At 37.7% G+C, this 23,880-nt stretch overlaps 1 protein-coding gene across 1 annotated transcript; it reads right to left on the bottom strand.

Moving 5' to 3' along the window:
- Positions 1 to 8,407: 8,407 nt before the first annotated feature.
- Positions 8,408 to 22,949, bottom strand: elk1 (ETS transcription factor ELK1). Its single transcript, XM_043247197.1, has 9 exons — positions 22,297 to 22,949; positions 18,775 to 18,983; positions 17,091 to 17,480; positions 16,810 to 16,953; positions 15,966 to 16,202; positions 15,716 to 15,845; positions 14,777 to 14,994; positions 13,837 to 13,938; positions 8,408 to 12,320 (listed from the first exon to the last, which is right to left on the bottom strand). The coding sequence occupies exons 1-9, from the start codon at positions 22,319 to 22,321 to the stop codon at positions 12,222 to 12,224; spliced, it is 1,554 nt and encodes a 517-aa protein (XP_043103132.1). The 5' UTR covers positions 22,322 to 22,949; the 3' UTR covers positions 8,408 to 12,221.
- Positions 22,950 to 23,880: the final 931 nt, after the last annotated feature.

Here is a 23,880-nt window from a genome sequence, read left to right as displayed (position 1 = left end):
GCATTTACGCGCACAGCCTATGTATTTTGAGCATTTTATTTTACACTAAACCGCTTTGAGGAGAGAGGCCTTGAAGACAACTTGACCAAGGGTGACTAATAGCTTCACCCACAGGCTTTTACCGGGGGAAGATCACGTTTACAGCCTTATTACATAACAAAAAAGTCACCTTTCCTCCCTGCCTATGAAACGATTGCTTGCAAAGCATATTAAGGCATGCGACGTCATCGTTGAATCAATACGTTTAGTCATATATTGTATCATGTCTTCACCGAAGAGGGAATTAGTTCATAGTTTATTTCAAAAACAGCATGCCCATATACTAACCTTTACAAAAGATTAAGTGCGCTGATTTCGTTGCATTATGTTTCTTTCTGAAATGGACGTAAAAGCATTCTGGATGGATCCATGGGTCAGAGCGTCATAGACCAGAACTGGGTTGAGAACAGATTAAAAAGATTTTGAAAAGATAATGAAACGATTTGATTTTTTTTAGGCCTTTTATCTTGCTGAGCTGATTGGCTCAGTTTCTGCATCTCTTCTCACGCATTAAAGAAGGAAAAAAAAAAATCTGTGACCTTCCCGTGATCATTAAGGCCTTCGTTTTCTTTCTATTTTTAATCAGCCTGTTTTTCACACATTGCACGCGCCGTCATAAATTGTCAGTCTATGAAAAGAAATTTCACAACACTAGCGAGATGCTTCTGAATTCACATTTATGTTCTTTGCAGAAGCGTTCATACCAAAGTGACATTCGTGTTTGTACTGGCAGCTTAATAGGAAGCCAAGGATACAAATCGAGCCCTCAGACAAAACCTCAAAGTGCTAGGCAACAGAACACTTATTTATTTACAGGTTTGCTGTATTTCGGCATCACATACTTTGATATGCAAAAGATATAAAAATACACTCTTGAAACCTCTACATAAAAGCAATCTTGCAGGTTCAATACACGGCATGTAAGATCTATCGACAGTATCTGTGACAAGCTGTCGATTACCACAGAAAATCACTGGACTCATTTCTCAGTCTATGAAGCAAGGCGTTCTAGAGAGTTTCAAGAAAAAACTTGCAGCTTTAGTAAAACTTTTTTCATGATAGAAGCAATTGTTACTTGATATATGATCCTTATTTGAGCGGTGGGACAATTTTTATAGCTGTTAAAAAATAATTGACTGCACACAATTTTTGATTGTTTGCTTTTACAAACTCCAGCATGCAGCTAAGCGATTTTCAGTGGCAATCAGGAGCATTTCACAGATGCAAAACACACAGACAGTGTAGATAGATACATTTTTCTCATGTTATTTATATAATATATATATATATGTGTGTGTGTGTGTGTGTGTGTGTGTATATATATATATATACATATAATTTTCTTTTCTTTTCTTTGCACTTAGCATTTCCCCCAAAAATAAATTTTATTTAATGAAAAAATAATTTTTATTTAATGTTTTTGCACTTAGCATTTCCCAAAATTTTATTTTAAAATATATATATATATATATATATAAATTAAAATACAATTTATATAATAAAAAAATTATATATATATATACAGTATATATATATATATATATATATATATATATATATATATATATATATATATATAATATTTATATATATATATTAAAATATATATATATATATATATATATATATATATATATATATATATATATATATATATATATATATATATAACATACAATAAAATTGCTGTTTTATAATATTAACAGATTGCCCTATATGTTGTGTCATACAAAGCAGATAAAGTATTAAATAAAAACTGTGCATCCTATTTTAACTGTCATTAATGTTCTCTCAAAGAGAAACCTGTGGCTATCTTTCAGCTTTGCCACGCTCAATGAAAAACAATCACATCCTTTGAAATCTGGGATTAAGAGGGATTAAGCAGGCAAATATTAATTCCCGCAGGGCCGGTCCGTGGGACAGGCCTGTGACTTCAGAGGCCCGCTGATACACACACAGCCAAGTGAGCTTCCTTTGTAAACACCCCGATCAAAGACAAGTCTGTCCTACACATGCTCTTTCATGAGGATTGTGCTGTGTTTCAGCCAAGTAACCTTTCAGTGCTATTACTTTTCTTTATTGAGCGCTGTTGTGTTGTGCGATTTTACGGGGATGTAGTTGGAGCAGATGTAGGGCTGGAGTGCTGAATCATGAAGTGAGTGAAAGGATGAGGCAGTCCTACACACAGTACAGCCACGCGTCTGACTCACAGTGAAAGCCATCGGGGACCAGTGTGAACCGAGGGTGTCCGTTCTGTCATGACAGAACAAATCTGAATGTTCAAACACCTATTATTAGACTCTTTCTGTGATGTTTAGAAAATGTAGTGGTCACACTTTATATTAGGTGGCCTTAACTACTATGTACTTACACAAAAAATATAAGTACAATATACTTATTGTGTTCATATTGTACCGAAAAACACTTTTGTTGCTATTGAGGTGGATACGGGTAAGGTTAGAGACAGGTTTGGTGGTATGGGTAGGTTGAGGGTGGGTTAAGGTGTAAGGGTCAATGGTGTATTTCTAAATGTAAGCACAAAAATGTATCACAGATGTAATTACATATAGATATTTTTAAAAATATAAGTAATGTAAAAACATGTACGTACAAATGTAAGTACATAGTAGTTTAGAACACCTTAGCAACACCTTGGGAACTACCTACAACACACTAGCTTTGTACTGGTAAGATTTGCAAAAATGAACAACACTAATGTTTGTCCTTTATGCCCTAGCAACTCAGAACACCATTGCATCCGCATAGCAACACTCAAAACACTTTAGCAACTGCATAGCAACATCCAGGTTACCACCTATAATATACTATCATTGTGCTGGAAAGCTTTGTACAGAAAATTGCCATTGATATTTGTCTTTTATGCCCTAGCAACCAGTAAAGACATTATGGCAACTGCACAACAATACAATACACTAGAAACTGCTCACAACACCTTTGTAATAGAACAACTACATAGCAATGCCCTGGCTGGCACCCACCCATAACACACTTTTGTTGTGCAAACACCTTAGCAACTGCATAACAACGCCCTGGCACCCACCCACAACGCACTACCATTGGGCAACTGCTCAAGCGCCTTTGCAACTGCATAGCAACACCCTGGAAACCACCCACAACACATTACCTTCGGCAAACTGCTCAAAAAAACTTTGCAACAGCATAGCAATGACCCGGAAACCACGCACAACACATTACCATCGTGCAACTGTACCGAAACGTCTTAGCAACTGCATAGCAACGCCTAGGTAACTGCTTACAACAAGCTACCATCATTTCAGTAACCCTAGCAACCGCTCAGAACAATATAGCATTTACATATCAACAGACTATCACCTTAGCAACACCCTAGCAACCACCCACAATTCACTGCGATTGTGCTAGTGAGTTTTTCACAGGCAAACACCACACACATTTGCACTTCATGTCTTAGCAACCAGTACACTATAGCAACTGCATAGCAAAACACTAAGAACCTCGACTAACTTCATAAGTGAGCAAAAATGTAAAATTGAAATCTATCCCATGCTCGCAAAGCAAATAACCACAATAATAAAGTTAACAACCCAATAAAAACCTCCGCCGAGTCCAACACGCATATTACATCTGTGCATATTGAAATGACATTTTCAGCGTCTCGTCTCTTTCTCGCAGTAGACTGATTGCACTTATTTATGTAAAGATGTTAGGTGCGTTTATGAGACCTCGCTGCAGTCATGGCTTCTAATGACTGCCATAGCGCCGCAGACCGCCTGTTCTCCCTGCCTCGTTAGGGCTCGACATTGACAAAATAGGTCATTGTAATTCAGTATATGCTAAAGGACACAGAAGCGCCAGAGCGAGGATAACCGAACCGAAGCCACGAGAGAGAGAAACCAGGATCACTGCAGGACTCTGCTTCACATTGCCTTTGAAAGGCATCTAAAGTCTGGCTTTGCACAATGACACACATGCAAGCTTCTATTCTGAGTGATTATTAATTTTTCAACGAGATTTTCTTTCTTTTCTCTTAAAGCAGCCTCCTTTTCTTCCCCTTTGCACTCCACTCTCATTTTGTTACACAGAGGAAAAGGTCATTGCATAAGTAGCACAGAAATAATATCACTGGTATTTTACCTCTTATGAATCCGTTATTCAGACACTAATTAACCGCGCTGTCTCCGCCTTTCAAAGACCTGCATGAAACGACAGATTAATTATTAGAGAACGAACTATCTCATCAGATTTTAAATTGATGCGGTGATTTTGTCATTTTCAAGAAATGGTACTATATGCGTCCTCATGACGGACTATGGATATTATTAACGGGTTACTGAAATGATGTAATGTACAAGTCAGACATGTTGCAGCGCTAGTGTGGTTTCCAGGGAGTTGCTATGCAGTTTCTGAGTGGTTTCTACTGGGTCATACCGAAAACATAGTGCATAAATACAAAAAGAAGCATGCCGAACACAACCACAGTTCGTGAACTAAAAGTTCTACTTGCTAAACTTTATCTCGCTTTATCTTTAGAAGGTTATTCCAGGTTCGCCTCGTTTTTATCTCAACAGCTCTTTCCACTTCTGTCTCTCGGTAGAAGTTTAAATATCCCAACTTTGAGAATGAGTCCCTTTTTTGAGGACTTTTAAGAGTGTAATGCAAAATTATGTTTACAAATGAATCACTAGTGCTTCCAGAGCAGTTTTTTTTAGATGTATACTGAACGTGTTCTATTCAGTTTCTGTTTTATTGAAATGGGTTCATGCATTTTCCCTTTTTGCTTCGGATCAACCCTGCCTTTGATACAATGTTTAAGGTTAATTGGCACGTATTGAGTGAACTTACTTTAATATAATGTGGCGGTTTAGGGCTGCGCTAACAGCAATAAAAAAATACAGTAAGCTTCTTTTTTTCTTGAATATTAAAAATCAGCTGGAGTGATGGAGAAATTAGGCACTGCATGCAATTTGGATGCCTTTTGACCTTTAATATTAATGATGTGGAAGATTAAAATTCAACAATAAAAAATATTTCTATTCGAATATGACACCGTTTCCTAAGAACGACCTAATTATCAGATCATCCTGTACACAAGGATAGTGAGCTGTGTTTGCAGCTTTGACAGCAGTTCCTAAAAGCTAAACATCAGCAGTTCAACAAACCAAACAGAGGAGTCATGTATCCGGTCCCCTGATACGAGTAGACCATAATGCATTTTGTTTTTAGTTCCACCCTGGAGCGCCTTCATTTAATCTACAGGATTATGGTTGCTTGAGCCGTGGATCCATGTTGAACAGACATAAACCGAGCGCTTACAGGTGGTGGTGTAAACAGACTGTTAATTGGGAGTTAATGAGCCTTACTGAAGATCTTCATCGGTGGGACCTTGGGTGAGGTGCAATTAAAGCAAAACTGCACCGTGAAGCTACTAAAGTCCATTCAGCGCAATAAAAATCAGCGACCCGAAGCTCAGGTCTCTTATGTGCCATCTGCAGCTGCGCCCAAGGCACCAGGACAATAAAACACGGCCTTATGCTCTCCAATATCATTTATTCTGCACACTCTGCTTTTGTTATTTGAAATTTACAAAGAAGAATCGTTTGGGTACCGCGCTTTTATTTGACTGCAACTCTATTGCATTCACGGTGTCTTGGTTCAGCCCGGTTTTATGAAAAGGCGTATAAATAGCACGCCAAATAAAAACGATAACTCGTGGTACTGACATGCAAGCGTTTGGCGTGGATATGATCTTTACACACAATGAGGAGATCAGGTAGCTTGGTTTGTCCATTCTTTGAAATTCCAGCATGCTGCTAAATGGATACTATGCATGCAGGACACATGGTAAAAATAAATAAAAAACATTTAACTCATGCAAAACTCACAAAAGGTATTGTGGATGGTTGCTTCTAGTAGGTCACACTGAATGCATACTGCAGAATTAGAGGGAGACGTATGCTGTCATCCTGAACATAACCACAGTTCATGAACTAAAAGTTCTACCTGACAAACTTTGCAAAACACGCTTTATCTTCAGAAGGTTATTCCAGGTTCGCCTCGTCTGCATCTCTTCGCAATATCAACAGTTCTTTCCTCTTCTGTCTCTCTGTAGCTTACGGCGCAGACATCGTCAACACGTTAAAAGAAGCCTGACGCTTTCATCATTTTTTCTGTTTGCATTTCGGGAGAAATGAAAGTCAGTTTGAGGAGCATTGTGGGGTTTGGTTAATCAGCGTGTTGTGTGGGTCCTACCGCGCCTGAGTCTTAGCCTGGCTTTAATTAAGATCTATTCTCTTCTCCCCGAGGGCTGCCGTCCCAGAGGAGGCATGACATACAAAATCGAGTCCCTCAGGGATTTGTTTTTGGTTAATTTTCACATTCCCCCACCAGAAAGACGTTTTATTTCATCCAATTTTTGAGGTTGAGAAAAAAAGAGGGATTATTTATAGGCATCTTCATCTCATCACTCGATCACGTACTGTTCTTTAGATTCTGCCTTGATAATGCAATTATTTTGTATTTAGCAATAAACATTCAGTGATCTATTCCATACTTAGGGGCCCAGTATATGAACTGAGATTTATACATAATCTGAAAGCTAAATAAATAAGCGTGTTGGACTAGGATAATATTTGGCTGAGGTACAAATATTTGAAAATGTGCAATCTGAAGGTGGCAAAAAAAAAAAAAAAAAATCTAAATGTTAAGAAAATCAACTTTGAAGTTGTCCGAATGAAGTCCTTAGCAATGTATGACATTAATAAAAAAGGGTTTTGATATGTCTACTGTAGGAATTCCTTTCCATGAAGACATTTAGTAAATTTACTTCCGTAAATATACCAAAACTTTTACATGTGCATGTATGTATAAACAGATAGATGCGAAGAGTTCATTTGCAAAATCAGATAACTCAGAATTAATTTTTTTCAACAACCATTTTTGATCTCAATCAAACTGCAGTTGGGTATTTCGATTAGCTTACAAAATAACTAATAATACATCTAACTGTTAAATGTGTGCGTGTATACACACTATATTGCCAAAAGTATTCGCTCACCTGCTTTGACTCGCATATGACATCTCATTCCTAATCCATAGGGTTCAATATGACGTCGGTCCAACCTTTGAAGCTATATCAGCTTCAACTCTTCTGGGAAGGCTTTCCACATGGTTTAGGAGTGTGTTTATGGGAACTTTTGACCATTCTTCCAGAAGCGCATTTGTGAGGTCACACACTGATGTTGGACGAAAAGGTCTGGCTCTCAAATTCATCCCAAAAGTGTTGTATCGGGTTGTGATCAGGACTCATCCGGCCAATCAAGTTCATCTACACCAGACTCTGTCATCCACCTATTTATGGACCTTGCTTTGTGCACAGTAACGATGGAAGAGAAAGGGGCCAGCTCCAAACTATTCCCACAAAGTTGGGAGCATGGAATTGTCCATAATGTCTCTCAGAGTTCCTTTCACTGGAAGTTAAGCCCAGCTCCTGAAAAACAACCCAGTCAGACAAGTACCGTTCTCCTGCCAACCGCCAAACCTAGACTTGCAAATCAGATTGCCAGATGGAGATACCTGATTTTTCACTCCAAAGAACGTGTCTCCACTGCTCTAGAGTCCAGTGGCGTCGTGGCTTACACCACTGCAGCTGACGCTTTGCACTTGATGTATGGCTTGGATACAGCTGCTCGGCCATGGAAACCCATTCCATGAAGCTCTCCATGCACTGTTCTTGAGCTAATCTGAAGGCCACATGACGTTTGGAGATCTGTAGCATTTGCTGACCCTGCTCTGTCAGTTTACGTGGCCTATCACGTCGTGGCTGTCGCTGCCAAATGCTTCCACATTCTTATAATAGCGCTGACAGTTGACTGTGGAATATTTAGGAGTGAGGAAATGTCACGACTGGATTTGTTGCAAAGGTGGCATCCTATCCCAGTTCCACGCTGGAATTCACTGAGCTCCTGAGAGCAACCCTTTCTTTCACAAATGGTTGTAAAAACAGTCTGCATGCCCAGTTGCTTGATTTTAGACCGATTCTGATTATTTGGATGGGTGAGCGAATACTTTTGGCCTTGTGTGTGTGTGTGTGTGTGTGATACATCGTAAAGTTTCTTCTGATTAATAAATATACAGTACAGAACAAAATGATAGATGACAGATAAAATGATAAACCAAAAGAGATAGAATAGAATGAACAATATTACACAGAACTATATACAGATCTTTGGAATGATAAATGGATACGTAAAATGGAAGAATGATAGCACATATGATAAGAGTATTACACAGAATTAACAATAGATTTATAGATGACAGATTAAAAGATAGATGGATAGACAGACAGTTAAAATGAAGATATTATACAACATAAAGAACAAAATAGCCTTTTATTCATAACTTTCATATTAGTTCCGAGTCTCTTTTGTCTTTAGAAAACAAGATTAATATCTATCACATACACAAACAAAGTAGCATGTGCAGATGAAAAATAGTTTTGTCTCTTTTCAGTACATATAATATAGTTTTTAGACAGTTCAGAAAAATAAAAGCCTTTCCATCCCTTTATGAAATAAACTCCCAGAGAGTGATTCTCATCTGGGAAAGGGAGCTCAGGCCGCAGAGATCTGCTTCCCAACAGTCCAAGAGTCCAACAGGACCATGTAATCACTCTTTACACAAGTAGCAGACTTTTTTTTTCTTTTCTAAAAAAAAAAACCACAAATATGCGCGTAGAGCAAGATTTCCCAACACATTATTGAATATAGAATCATACAATACGTTAACAGTTCCCACATAACATTTCAAAGAGAAAAAACAAGTGAAAAGACTTATTACACCATCTGACAACTGCAGATGTTCAAATTCAGTAACTTGAAAAGCAAAACGAGGCAAATGTCTTAACAGTTTTGAGCCACACAAGTATCAACTCCACCGTCTCCAGTTTGGTGCTTGGATTTGTGACTTTATAAGCAGGTAACAAGCATTAAACAGGTTTTCTCAATAAGAAATATGGAAAAATGGAAACTTGTACATGGTATGAAATCTGCTGGTATTAAGAAATAATTTAGAGACTCCTCTACAAAAGGAGAAAAACCGTCTCAGCCAACATCTCCACGGTCCAATCAATTATTCAATAAATGGCTTTTTTATGTAACGCGTGTCTTTATTTGCATAAAGGTTTCAGTGACTAGAACATTAACACATGCTGGTTACCAACAATCATTTTTTTATTTTTTTGCACAAAACTTGCAAAATTTTAATTCTATTAAGATGGAAATAAAAATTTCAGCTGGAGCTTTGTTTGTTAAAAGGAAAATAAATATTACTGATTAACATTACTCCGTATGAAGATTCTGGGATGTCTTTAGAAAAAAGGTTTCTTTTAGAAGCTATTAATACCAAAATAGTTCATTAGCAGTGGATTAGCACATATCCAGAAATCCAACTTTAAGGCCTATTTAATGTGGTATTATGATACCCAAACAGTCTTTTGTAGGTCCAGAGACGTGCAGCATTATTTTCATCATCTGAAAGGGGGCAGCGATTTCATCAACATGACAAAGGCTTGTTAACATTACAATATTTGACTTTTTTTTTCTGCATTTGTAAAACAGAAATAGTTTTAAATAGATATGGCTCGCTATTTCTGTCTTTTAAGCTTGCTAGTTTGTAAACAACTTGTCTGGGGAGAAATAAAGTCAGCACGATGTAATAGTTCATTTCGGGGAACCGTGCACAGTATGCTGTCGCTGTATTGATCAGTGCTGATGTACAGTAAAAGTAACAGCAGCATCAGAGCAAGGGAAATAGGAGGAGTTTAGCTCAAAGACATCAGCCGTTAAAACGCATTCACAGCGCATTACAGAGCATAGCCGCACAAACGTTCAGAGGCACAAACAATCCCAGCGATCCAGACAAGCTTGAGAGGAAAGCGACAAGACGGCTGAAAGCAGTACTGCAGACTTAACACACTGCATTAAAGATCAAGAACGGGAAAGTATTACTCACAAATCACTAAATTCATCATCACAGTGAGCTCTTTGATATTGCAGGCTTATTGTTTTGCCCAATGCATGGTGTAAAAGAACCACAAGTAACTCACCGATGAAAATCAATTTGCTGCGTGTGAATTTGATCATGATATAAGGTCACTGAGTTTAGCGTATGTGGTAACGTGAGTGGGCGACTCCCAAAATGCCCACCCGAAGAAAACATTCAATGTGTCGACTTGTGGGCGTCCATGACATCATCGTACATATCAGAGCGACACCAAGAGCAGTGGTGAACACTGACTGATCTGCGAGGCTTTTCGAAAGCGCTTCATCTGACAACAAACAGTCGTTCACTGAGAACAGAAAAGTTCGGAACAAAATGCAGGAGAGAGGTGACACGCTTAAGCTTAATTGCAGCATGCTACGAGCAAATCCTCCCGAGTTCGTTACAATTACGCAGATATCAAAACAACAAAAAGCACCAACTTAAAGAGCCAAAATGTTTTAAAGTGATAGACCGCGTTCTTAATATTGAAAATAAGGATCTCACGTGCGAGTTCGACAAACTTGGGTCAAATGATATTAATGGCCATACAGAAAAGGCTGTATGCCATGGAGGCAGTTACTGTCCATAAACACTGACTACAGCTTTCTGTAGAATGCTATATTTAACCACCATGATTTCCCCACAGGAAACTTGAGCTTCACACGCAAACTACAAGCGCAAGAAGATATGCAAATAATCGTTGGCTTTGTTTGTCAGTTGCAATGTATATGCGTGCCTGCTTTGACGCGTCGAGCTGTTGACAGCTTTGAGGTAACAACCGTGAGTGTGATTTTGACACATCAGATGAACATAGCATAAGAGGCAGGCCGCACAAAACGACGAACGATATCAAGAGCAGCTGAAGCTACATACTTCCTGTTCTGCCATAAATTACTTTATTTACAACGATTATTGAGTTCTACAATTATAGCTGGCGAGTCACATGTATCAGTTATATACAGTGTCGGATGTGTTAGCGTTTTGGTTGCGTGAAGGTTCTTATAGCCCTTTGATGCGGCAGAGTAAAAATAAAGACGAGAGCAAGAGAAAATGCAAAACATAAGGGAAAAAAAACAAAAAACGATAGCGACGCTAAGATGGATTGTATATAAACAGCTGGTCTTTGGTCTCCTCTGGCGTTTACTTCAGAAGTAAAAAAAAAAAAAAAAAAAAAAAGCACGGAACTGCAAAGATTCGCTGTGAAACCTTTGCCTGCTTTGTCGATGCTGCCAGAGAAAGGGCTCCTTGATAGAATTACTGAAAACAACAACAACAACAAAAACAGAAAAGCAAGAACAAAAAAAGTCAATATTTCAAATCTTGGAATGGGTGCAACATATATTTACAAGAAGAAAGTTCTGAAATAAAGGAATGATGTCATAGAAGAAAAAGATTGATACATTCCAGATCTTGATATCATTCAGAATCTCTTTGTATCTTTTCCTCCCTGGTTCCACCTCTTCAAATCCTGGGAATGGCCGTGACATTCCTCTGGCATTTTCAATGCCACATTAGTAAAATGGACACCTTTGTCCATGGAAAAACACAAAAGCTTTAAAACAACAGTGTGTTATATACTAAAAATTATGTAATTGTGTCTCTGTAATGCCAAAGAAAGAAATGAACTTGCAGGTTTCAAATGCATGCTTTCCATTTCCAAAAAAAGAAGTTTTTAAGAAAGCTATGCTCCGTCTGTGGCATTTCATGCCTCGATTCAATCAAAGGATACCTCGCCTGGTCAATAACTCAATGTTATTGAGAGAAATCAAAAATGAAGTGAGATCTCTGAGTTCCAAATTCAAATGAGCTTTCGGGAACATGCATCTCGCGATGCACCAAGAAACATCAGAAATAAATAAATAACCGTTGATGATCATATAAAAAGCAAAGGGAAAATAAAAGACCAAATAGTCTATGCAAACGCCACCATCAAGCCCAGAACCGGGCTGCTCCGTCAACCAATCTTGAAGGACGGCTAAGAGCGCACTCCCCTTGCCGAGTTGTCATTGGAGCAGAGGCCCCGCCCAACTCACAGCAGAACTTGTTATGGAGTGTCCCATCTTTCATTGGCCATCCTCAGCATTTCATTGGCTGGGAAGGGAGCCAATCACTATGGCAGGAGATAAGGGAATTAAATCGAAGATTTATGGTTTCTGTGGTCCAGGGGAGAGAACAACAGGTGTGGATAGGCCGTCCACGCTCAGTGCTGGGATCTGGATCTGATTGCTTCCGTTGGAGGGGAACTGTAAGAATAACAGGAAGGCATTAATTAAGACTTTACCTTGACTATTCAACTATTACTTTTATTCTATGCATCGTATTCATGTAATGCTACTCATCTCCACAAACCAATGTTATTTTAGTATCATTAATTCACAGTGTTAGTTTTTGCAAATTATTTAGAATTAAATTTTTTCATATTATTTGTTTTCATTTTGAGTAATTTTATTGTGTTAGGCGTTTTTATTAGTATTTTAATATTAGTATTAGTATTTTTTATTAGTATTTTATTAGTTTTATTTTTGTTTTATCCAGTTTTTTTTTTTTTTGTTGAACATTTTTGTAATATTTTTTTTCATTTCAAATAATATGTTTTGCACTTCAAGTCATGCAAAGATATACATTGTACACATTTAGGTAATGATAATAACTTTGCCACAGACCATACATTTTTGAGTATAAATGAATTATACATATATGTACATATACACACACACACACTTAAAACTAAACATTACATTTTTAATAACATAGAATACTCAGCCGATGCTGACACTCGACATCAATTATTTTATAAACTGACAGTATTAAAAAAACTATTTTGCAATAAAAATATCAACTAGCCCAAGAAGAACATCTACCAATACAGACAGAAGGTCACTTATGTATGATTAGGCTTAATCCACCTGTTCCGGTAACAAATAACAAATATTTACACTCCAAACTATGTACTGCTGCTATTGTCCAGCAGAGGATGCTCACATGCTTTTCTGATGCGCAGGCCAACAAAACAAAAGCCTTCTCAAAATTAAGCACAAAAGATTTTATGTTCACTAAAGGAAGAAGTGTAAGAGAAGATTGTGAATTTACTGCAGTGCAGGGCATTGAAATGATTAATTCATTAGACTAATTGAAGATGAGTGTTTTATTGCACTATAGCAGGGCAGTGTTAATGTGAAGGCACAATAACAGAATTCAAATATGTGGTCACAAGTATAGGAATAGCTGAATAACTCAATAGTTTGAAATGTGGCTCATCATTTACCAAACCATTTATCATCCAAAAAAATACTACATGTAATACACCAGTTCCTTTTCAAATCATGAAACCAAATAGTATTTCAGAATATAAAAAATATTACAATACTATTTGGTAAAAAGGAAAAACTCATTCATGAGCTTCTTTCTAACTGATTTCCTAATCTAGCTTTCTAATAAACATGCCACTGCATATGAATATGGTTGGTTCTGTAAAAAAATCACTTATGGTTCTCTATTACAAGTCTTTTTAGATAAGTGATAAGAAAGATAACAGCTAAACGCACAAATGTAAATAAGACATTGGTTACTATGATAATCTTAAAAGTTGGGCAAAAGCAGAATATCTAAAATGTATACATTCTAATGTATTTGATGGTTATGAATGGAGTGGGAAAAGAGTAAATTCTCATCCATGCAATAGGCAGAGGGAGTGTGAGGAGACAGATGGTGTGCTGCTGCCATGCTGTGGACGGAAACTGTGTGGACAGGAAGTCTCACCTGGAAGGAGAGCTTGGCAGGGCTGCGTGGAGCGATTGGACTAAGCGTGCTCCAGAAGTGTATGGTTGATGGCAGCGGACTCGGTGTCAGCAGCACTGGAGTCTGAGAGAGAGAGAGAGAGAGAGAGAGAGAGAGAGAGAGAGAGAGAGAAAGAGAGAGAGAGAGAGAGAGAGAGAGAGAGAGAGAGAGAGAGAGTGAGAGAAAGAGAAAGAGTGCGAGAGAGAGAGCGAGAGAAAGAGAAAGAGCGAGAGAGAGAGACAGAGAGAGACAGAGAGAGAGAGAGAGCGAGAGAGAGCGAGAGAGAGCGAGAGAGAGAGAGAGAGAGAGAGAGAGCGTTGAAGAGGTTGTGTGTGTGTGTGAACCATTTTACAAGGTCATTGTGTTGTATCTCTTTGTTCTTGGTTATCTGGTAACACAAGCATTTATATCGCTCTGGCTTTGTTAAAAATCACATTGAGACTGTGTGAATAATAGCTTGGTACAGCTGAAGCATCCATTCATACCCCACAAATGCTATTGTTGCCTTAGACAAAAAAAACAAACAATAAAAAACACAAAAAAACACACACAAGATATTTCTGATAATTATGGAAAGTATGGCATAAACAGAGATCTAGCTTTTAAAAACACCCAAGCACGACTCCACTGAAAGACTATAAGATAATGCTAAAACTCAGTCATTTAATAGTCATTTCTTTGTGCTTTCAACGTGGTAAAAGATTGCTTTGTGTTTAAATCAGGGCTGTCAACTGTTTAAAATAATTATTTTCTGAAATGCGTTCATGTGGGTTTCGTCTTAGTAATGCAGTTGCAAGAAGTAGTAAAATTTCAAATACTCCAAATAGCTTAAAATTTGTTAACAGAAATGCAAATGAATTTAACATACTTTTTAAATGTTAGCATGTTTTAAACGACCAAAATTCTGAATTGAATGGCTCACCAGGGCATGGGAGGTGATAACAGTGGGTGTTAAGGTGTTTGTGGCACTGCCAGGAGCCAGAAGGCTATTCACCGCTGCATTGACCTTATCCAGCGAGAGTCCAGGGGGCAGCAGCGTAGACGAAGATGGCAGTTCCAGCACACGTGGCTTCTTTGATTTAGGAGGCTGGACTTCCTGCGTGCTCGCCGGGAGGGAGGCTGAGGCAGTATTGGTGTCCTCTGAAAAAAAGTTTTGAATGAGAGGCTAAAATTGACGATTGATTTTTAAGCACAGCGGGTTTTGTTGACCTATAACCATGTCAGCTGTAAAGAATTGCTCGGAGAGGCTTATTGCTTTTATAAAAAGGTAGGGTCAGCAGTATGATAAAAGATAAAAAATTGTCATTTGACAAAGAATTTATTATTAATAAATCACAATAAAGAATTCTTTTACCAAGTAATATACACTTTGTGGGCAGTAAAAAAAAAAATTAGGGAAATACTTCTGTTCATTTATAATATTAGAAATAATTTTAAATAAATGTGTTTCTGTTAGTCAAATAGTCCTAAAAAAAATTATACAAACGTTTCCTCAAAATATAAATCAGCAAGATCATATTAGAATGTTTTTTTTATATTAACATGACACTGAGAACCAGAATAATAGTTGCTGTGCCAGGAATAAATTACAATTTAAAAGATATTCAAATAGCAGTATTTTGTTTTTACTGTATTTTTAATTGAATAAATACAGTCACAAACTTTTGATAGGTATTGTTGTTAATTATCTTAACAGTAGGCTGTTTTTGGTCGCCAGGCAACAGAGAATAAAATGGAACTTAAATGATGTCCCTTTTATTACTCAGACAACAGTTAACCTTAAAAAACTTCTACAAGCCTTACCAGCTCTTTCGAGTTCAACATCTTTCAAATGCATAAATTACATTTATTTTTGACTAACCAGGTAGCTCAGGCTTCGCTTTCACCTCCCCTTCTCCAACCGGCTGGGCCACTGGTTCCATGCAGGGTGATGGAGCATCCACAGGGATTGGGGCATCTGTAACTCCAGAGACAGGCACTGGGGACACTGGCTGAGTATGGCAAATAAAAAAATAAAATAAATAAAAAGCTAGAAATAAATATATAAAATGCTAAATTACTCCAGCATTTCACCGCTTTTGAACACTGAATGATTTGACACATCTGCTCACCTCAACATCTGTTTTTTCATCCAAATCAACAATCTCCAGCAAGTCTTCTTCAGACGGGAGGCTGGACTCTTTGGGCAGCCCGACAGACGAAGGCTTTATGACCACAAACACCGGCTGAGAGGGGTTGACAACACATTCTCCATGAGCTAGAGGAATGAGCGAGGTCAAAGAGCTAGGATCGGACAGGTAGATCTGGGGTGGGTCACCCAAATTCTGGCTCTTCTGTGCTTGAGTATTCTGTGGGATGAATTTAAAACAACATTTTTATACACACAAGTCTTTAATAATAATAGTATTTAATATGGGTGTCAAATAATTGGATTGAAAGCCATTTAGAAGATCTTTAAGGTATTGTCCATAAGATTGGGTCCATATGCTTTATAAATCTTATGAAAAGTGGATGCACTTTATTTTTCAAGTGTGTATGTTTACAAACGTTTTATAATCGCGGCCCAGTTCGACGCTGTATTTGTACATCGTTTGATACTGAAAGATGGAGAGGTAACAGCTATAAAAGATCCCAGTCATGATTCAGAACTGCAGGCAGTAAGTGAAATGGCATCAAATGTCTGTGTTTTGTTGACAATCTGCGCAACTGCTCGTTAATCTTTTGCTCCGCCCACATGTCACGCCTCCAGGGGCTCTGCTTTTTTGGGAGAGAATCACAAAGCTGTATCTTTCTTTTACAAATATGATAAAACTAAAGACTTTTTGGCGTGAAGGATTCAGTATTATTTTATAGGTACTCAAGATTAACACGAGACTGTGTGAAAATGTGTGTGTTATGCCCCCTTTAAGTGTTGAAACACTGAGTCTGAATGAGCGATAAAGAGCAAATCCATACCGTGGTTGCAGTGGCAGATCCAGAGGGCGTCCGTGGGCTCAGGGCAGGTGTAGCACATGGGGAGGGGTGGGTCACTATCACCTGCAAACTGCTGCTCTCCATAGTCGACTGTGCCTGAGCAGCTTCTGTCTGACACATTCGCATCTGCAACATATACACAATAAATAATTAATGTGAAACCGATACATTACACACAACGCGTCTTTTTGCGGTTGATAACTCATTTAATGATTTATTACAGAATTCTAAAACAGAACCATGAAATCCAGAAAGAGGCTGACCTCATGCACTGTGCGGTCCAGAGAAGCAGGTTTGGGGCTGTTGTCACTCAGGACATGCTCTGTTTTGATGAATTTGGATGCAGTTTTGCAGGGCGTCTGTAGAGACTGGATAGTGAAAGTGGAGTAGAGACCAGACTTCATGTAATCGTTGCGAGAGCTGCGTTGCACCGAGCTAGGGGAGGAGCGCTGAACCTGCAGGCTCTTGGAGAGGCATGGGTTGGTGGCGTTAGCACCTGTGTTAGATTTGGTCTGAATAGACAGCTCCAGTTTCTCCCCCGTAGTGGCCCTCTGGAAATCCTCAGGTCCTTTCAGCCCATCAGCAGAGTTGGGGTCCGGAAAGGTCACAAACTTATAGACGAACTTCTGGCCGCTAACTTTCTTAATAATATTCTGTGGAAGTATGAAAGCTTGTTGAAGCGTCTAAAAAATAATACGAACGTTTACATTAAACATTAAATCATTTTCCAATCTTAAAAGTTTTCCTTTTCCTAGTATACAGTAAAAATCCCAGAATTATTCATATATGGATAAATGCTAGTCATGGACCAAAATATTGCCCAGACTCATTAACTAATTAACATCAACTGAGTACTTTTGAGTAAATTATGTTTAATTAATTTTTATTTGTTTAATATCACTAAATTGTATTACTGTGTGTATATATATATATATATATATATATATATATATATATATATATATATATATATATATATATATATATATATATATAAATCAGTAGTGTAAAATAAAATTTAATTCATTTTTAAACAGCAGTAGTAGTAATATCAATAAGTATCACTATTACTAATGTAATAGTCTATTAGTAATATATTTCTGGCACAATGTCTAAACAGAACTTTATTTTGATGGGTTGCCGCGAATACCTTAAAATATCTGTGTGTATATGATAAGACGCTGGTTTTACTCAAATGAAACGGTAAAAGTAAAGTGACTCTCAGAGCAGTTCTGGAGATTTATGCATTTACATTGAGACGGCAGATGCTGAAATCACAGCGAACGTCACACACGCTTCAGTGTATGTAGTAAACAAAAGTGTAAATTCCATATTCCAACTGGATTAAAAGATTACTTCTGCATCGCGAAAATCATAGGGTCGTACGAGTGAAGAAATGGGTTGACCAACTACTCAGTGCCACTCATGTACATGGTACCGACTTGGTAAGAAAAGTACCGGGTTGGTAAGATTTCTTCATGAAAGACATCTCTCTGCATATACTTATTAAAAATATGGTAAAACAGTACTGTTGTGAAATATTGTTACAATTTAAATGTAACTTTTTAAATGTAATGTATTCCTGTTCGGCTGAATTTCATGCAGCCAAAACTCCAGTCTTCAGTTTCACATCATTCTAAAATAGTATAATTATATTAATAATATAGATTTGCTCGTTCAGTAAACATTTCATATTATTTTCAATGTTAAATACAGTTGAGCTGCTAAATTTGTTTGTGGAAATCAGTTCGAAAGAACAGCATTTATTTTATATAGAAATATTTAGTAACATTACAAATGTCTTTAATGTCTCTTTTGGACACTTCATGGCATCTGTGAGGAATAAAAGTAATAATCTTACAGACCCAAATAGTAATGCATACGAATTAAATAAAATAAGTGTATGATTCACATAATTTATAGCCACTATATTTATAGTGCACATACCTTGTCATAGTAGTAACGTAGTGCCCTGCTCAGTTTATCATAGTTCATGTTGGTTTTGTTCTTGCGCAGCCCCCACAGTCTTGCCACCTCCTCAGCATCCAGCAGTTTGAATTCCCCATCCCCAGATGTCCAGGAGATCAAGTGCTTCTGACTCTGATCATCCAGCAGGTGTAGCAGGAACTGCCACAATGTAATGGACGGATCCATTGCTACAGGGCACAAAAAACAGACAGTGATAAATGGGCAGTGTCTGTAACCTACCGGTGCTTAGTATCATGTTAACAAGATGCGTGTAAGATTTGAAAAACCTCAAGTTAGTACTAAATAAACAAAATAACCTGCAATTACAAATGCTTTCACTGCAATACACATTATTATACCGCATGCATCAGTTGTGATAATGCTCACTTGTAAAATATTGCACCATACAGCCATAAGTGCTGTGACAACAAGAGATATTAGTTTTACTATGTTACTAAAAATACTGCATCAAATATACTCATTGTCATAAGAAGTTTGTTCTAGAACTGAAACCACGTTAAAAAAAAAAAAAACCCTTTGTGAGATTTACCAGAATACCATACATCCACCGAAATCAAATTCTCATCCTCAGTACAGTAAATGAAATCCCCTTTCTTTATGGGTGAATTGAGTAGATGAGGAATAAATAGAGAGTAAACATAATATCTGCAGTGAAATCAAAGAAAAACAGGCAAGAATTAATGGTGCTACTGTCAGCAGAGGACGTGTATCACAAGTTCAGGAAGAACATGTTGAGAATGCAAATTAACCCTATTACCATTCCCCCCCTCTTCATTTACGTAACTCATAAGCAACACCTTAGAAACGATCACCATGGTAAAAGCATTTAAGCAACAGTTTCTAAGGAATAAAAAAAGACCCCGCCACCCTTTAAGCGCACTGAACCAAATTAATCACAGCGAATCGCTGATGACAATGAAGGGAACCTGTTTCCATTTTAACCTAGCACATAAAATCGCATTAATTAATACCGTCATTAAATCGAGCTGTAAGTGATTGAGTGAGTGCATTCATTAGCAGTAAAATGTCTTAATAAATGGTATCATTCTAGGAATGAAACACCAGAAGAATATCCTGTGGGCAGCTTGCACAGCTACACACTCTAAGGCAGGGGGGGGGGTTTATAAAAGTGTAGTTAAGGATTTAAATGTCATATTGTCCTTTTGGCACATATCAACACTTACTCATCAAATCAACATCTCACTGCAAGACCCTCAAACTGTTGAAATTACTCATTTCCGTACAGGATGACCCCAAAAAAAAAAAAAAAAAGTTTCTGAAGACATCTCTGTAACACTTTCCATTTCTCTTCCTACTCGATACACATACAGTAATTGTGCATTGAGAACATGTAGACTATGAGCAGTTGACATTTTCTACAAATGTAAAAGCACCGCTTGAAAATCCTTTCACAAATAGCAGTGAATGCGGAATAACTTGATGCTATTCATAAACAAAATATTACATATGGGATTCTGAATATACACACATTTTTAAGAACTCAATCAAAAGAGATTAATTAAAAACAAGTATACTATGCCTAGTAAAAAAAGTGCATGTGTAAGCACACTGTAAAATGAACAATTGTAATGAAAATGTAATTTTTTGTAGATGAACGATAATATTAGGACCGTATGTGAGTTATGTGTCAACATCAATGATTGTATAGATCAGTATTGGATATTTCAGATATCAGATTTCTAATTAATTCTAGCTTATAATTAAAGAGCCATTAAATTATTTTTCTTATGCATACTATAGCAACCTATCTGAATAGTTTATATTTACTATTCAGTTCAAAATATTGTAAATTATAATATTGCGATATCTAAATTTACTTAATTGGTTTTAAGTACAGACAGTGCTGAAATATAGCTCAAATAGATTATTTTTCCACTTGATTTTATTATAGGTGTATCCCTAAATAAACAGCCACTGAAAATAATTGTGTGAATGAATGAGTAGCACTCCTTTTTTAATACAGCTGCATAATAAATTGTGTGTGTTTTTAATTAAAAAGCGTTTCAAAGGCACTTGTAACAGCAGAACCTACTGAGCTGTTTAGGCCAATAAAACAAACAGCTTGATTTTCCCGAAAACACAAAAACACACGAAAGATTTTACGAATAGCACACGTCAATGGTGATTAATTAAAATATCAGCCATCAAAATATACCGGTAAAAATAACTAAGGGTCACTGTATTAAAATAAAAAAAACATAACGGTTGAAGCCAGAACCAAAGAATTAGACTCACATTTGTCTTATTTACATGTTGATTATTCCCTAATTTTCCTTGCAGTGTTACATTCTAGCTGAAGAGCTCCAGTATGACTAATCAAGGGACTAACACTGCACAGATTGCCTTGCTCTAATGCCTCATAAATCAGCCCGTACATCTGAGAAAAGCAAACAAAGACCGGCACTGAACAACACAGATCTGTTTTTCCCCATCAGACCTTATTGCCTTAAGACTGTTCAGGGACCTCAATGCTCAATAGTCAATTATCTTGAGTTCTCCGACTGCATGATGACTTATAGCCAATGAATGAATTGGCATCCCAAAGGAGGAGAGAGCCAGACAGGACCGTGATGTGAGCAGAATGAATCCAGAGCTAAATTACCAAGCAAATCCCTAAAAGACACACGTACACGTGTGTGAAGTAGGGCTCACAACCGTTCATGATAGACCATTAAGGTGCCCACAAAGTCTCTTTGAGTTTACATGAGGTCTACTGGTTAATGCCAGATGACATTGGTTTCATGTACACAAACACAGTAAGGAAATGCTGACATTTGCATTGCACAATCATGTCAAATCAAACAAGGTCATATGCATTCAATTTTAGAGTAATTATAAAGGACCTGTTGTACATTATACAAAAAGGGAGTGAATAATAATAATAATAATAATAATCATTAAATAAGTCACAGGTTTAATTTATAAACCACCTTTCCAAATACAAGAGCAAACATCCACCCCTGCAAACTAGGTTAACGGCTCAAAATCTAAACATTTAATACACAACAAACCAATCAAACGCAATCATGCTAAAATTACATTCGCCGATGGTTAATCAGTTCAGAAATAACCAGGAGGCAAACAAGCCTGCCAAACGCTGTATTTGATTCAGAAACAGCAGCGTGCGGACACACTGCCAGACATTTGGCTTGCAAAACATTCACTCAAACAAAGTTGAAGTGCATCAGGCTTCCTACAGCTAGGTTAACCCACCTTGAGCAAAATGAGATGTCAATATCACTCATTTATACGGTCCCTTAAATACTTTTTGAACGGTCACACTGATTTGTACACAACGTTCTGACTCGCACCAGGATTAGTCAGCGTGTACGAATAAATGGTGAAAAAACAGAGCGAGTTTTGAATGTATATGCCTTTATTTGACTGACGAGCACTTTGTTAAACTCAAATACAATCACTCCTCCATATCCAACCTCCTTGAAGTGGAATAAAACTTACCGCTGATCAGCGGGTTCGACTCCATCTCTCCCAAATAAATGTTTATGGACAGTTTTATTCTTTGGAGATTAATTCACGTCCATAACTGTGCTTGCTCGGTGTCAAAAGTCGGTGGTTTAATTGCGTTTGGTTGTTATGTAACGCATGCACCTCTCCCTCCATGTTAGTTGACATTAGCAGCTAAGTCGCTAGCTCGCGTTAGCTCAGGCTGCCTGCGCGTAACGTTACACCGTTCCTGTCAGACGGACTGAAGACTTCTTCAAACGTCAAAATACTCCGGTAAAATCGACCAGGGCCGCGTTTAAACGATGGAATGTCACGCCCTGCCTTTAAAACAATACGGTAACAGTAAGGAGGTGTTCATTCCAGCGTGGTGAACAGTGAGGGAGGGCAAATAAACCGAGACCCCGATCAGGTCCATCCACTTCGGCGCGAAGCGCGCGAGCTTCCCTCCGTCAGCGCGCGGTGTCCAAGCAACGGACTGGCTGCACTGTCAGTTTAAAGAGCTCGAAATAACGGGGAGGTAAAAGACAGAGCGCTCCCTTCGGAAGTTTTTAAACAACAACCTCTGCTCGGCTTTCCCCCGTTTGTAATGCTTCCTGTTTCCACGAGCGCCTCGACTACTTGTTTCTTTTTTTTTTTTTCCACCTCTCTTTGGTCCGCGAGTCCCCTGTGCGGCCGTGACGTCACCGCACAGGCATGACGTGGGTCTGCTGTAGAGCAAAATGAATGAAAGAGAACAAACTTTTGTGTTTGTGTTGCCGTCTTTTAGTGGAGAGTCCTTGGTGCTGTTTTATTCAGAACCAAGGTCGAGTGAAAACCTTCACGCAAAAAATACATATGCGCTCGAATCATTTTGCGTAAATTCTCTCTCTCTCTCTCTCTCTCTCTCTCTCTCTCTCTCACACACACACACACACACGATCGATCCACAGGTTGTTGCTGCAGGACTGCGCTGAAATGTTGCTTGCACTCGTGTAAAATAGCGAAGGGCTTTTCCAGAGGGCCACAGGAGAGTGCTTTAGAAAAAAACTGTACAAATATTACAAATCAATGATAAAAACAATTACTTTTAACTACCAAAATAAATTATTACAATGAAAACATTAGTTTTATTTGAGTGAGCCACTGAAAAAATAAATACAAAAATGATACACCTAACCGGACAGTGCTACAGTAAGCATTAAATATTTAATAATGCAACATTGCATAATTCCAAATATATTTTCAGGATATTTATGATATCGTTTTTCCACAGTATAAATCTGGACCTTACAGGAAAACATATAGCTACATTTCAGTTTTTAGATGGGGTCACATGAGGATGATCATCTAAAAGATTGAAAACCCCTGACATCAGAATGAAGTCATACCGCATATGCAAAAGAATAATACAGGAAACATAAATCATCTTTTACTTGATAAGCTGGAAATCATATGTACAAAAAAGTTCCATCTAAATCTTGAATTATATATCATTCGAAAACCTAAAATCTGTAATTCCACAGCCAGTGCTGACAATGTCACATTATAATGATTGTATAGCGTGTCATTGTGCCCAAATGCGGCAGCGAATCTTTGTAC

Source organism: Puntigrus tetrazona, chromosome 8 (genome assembly GCF_018831695.1).
Source record: "Puntigrus tetrazona isolate hp1 chromosome 8, ASM1883169v1, whole genome shotgun sequence".
NCBI lineage: Eukaryota > Metazoa > Chordata > Actinopteri > Cypriniformes > Cyprinidae > Puntigrus > Puntigrus tetrazona.
The sequence above is the reverse complement of the archived record's forward strand: the minus strand, read 5'-3'. Positions and strand labels throughout refer to the sequence as shown.

Coding starts and splice junctions, on each gene's coding strand:
- elk1 (XM_043247197.1), bottom strand. CDS start 22,321: ATGGAGTCGAACCCGCTGATCAGCG. Junction 16,954..17,090: donor TGGACCGCACAGTGCATGAG/GTCAGCCTCTTT, acceptor TATATGTTGCAG/ATGCGAATGTGTCAGACAGA. Junction 14,995..15,715: donor AGCGAAGCCTGAGCTACCTG/GTTAGTCAAAAA, acceptor ACTTTTTTTCAG/AGGACACCAATACTGCCTCA.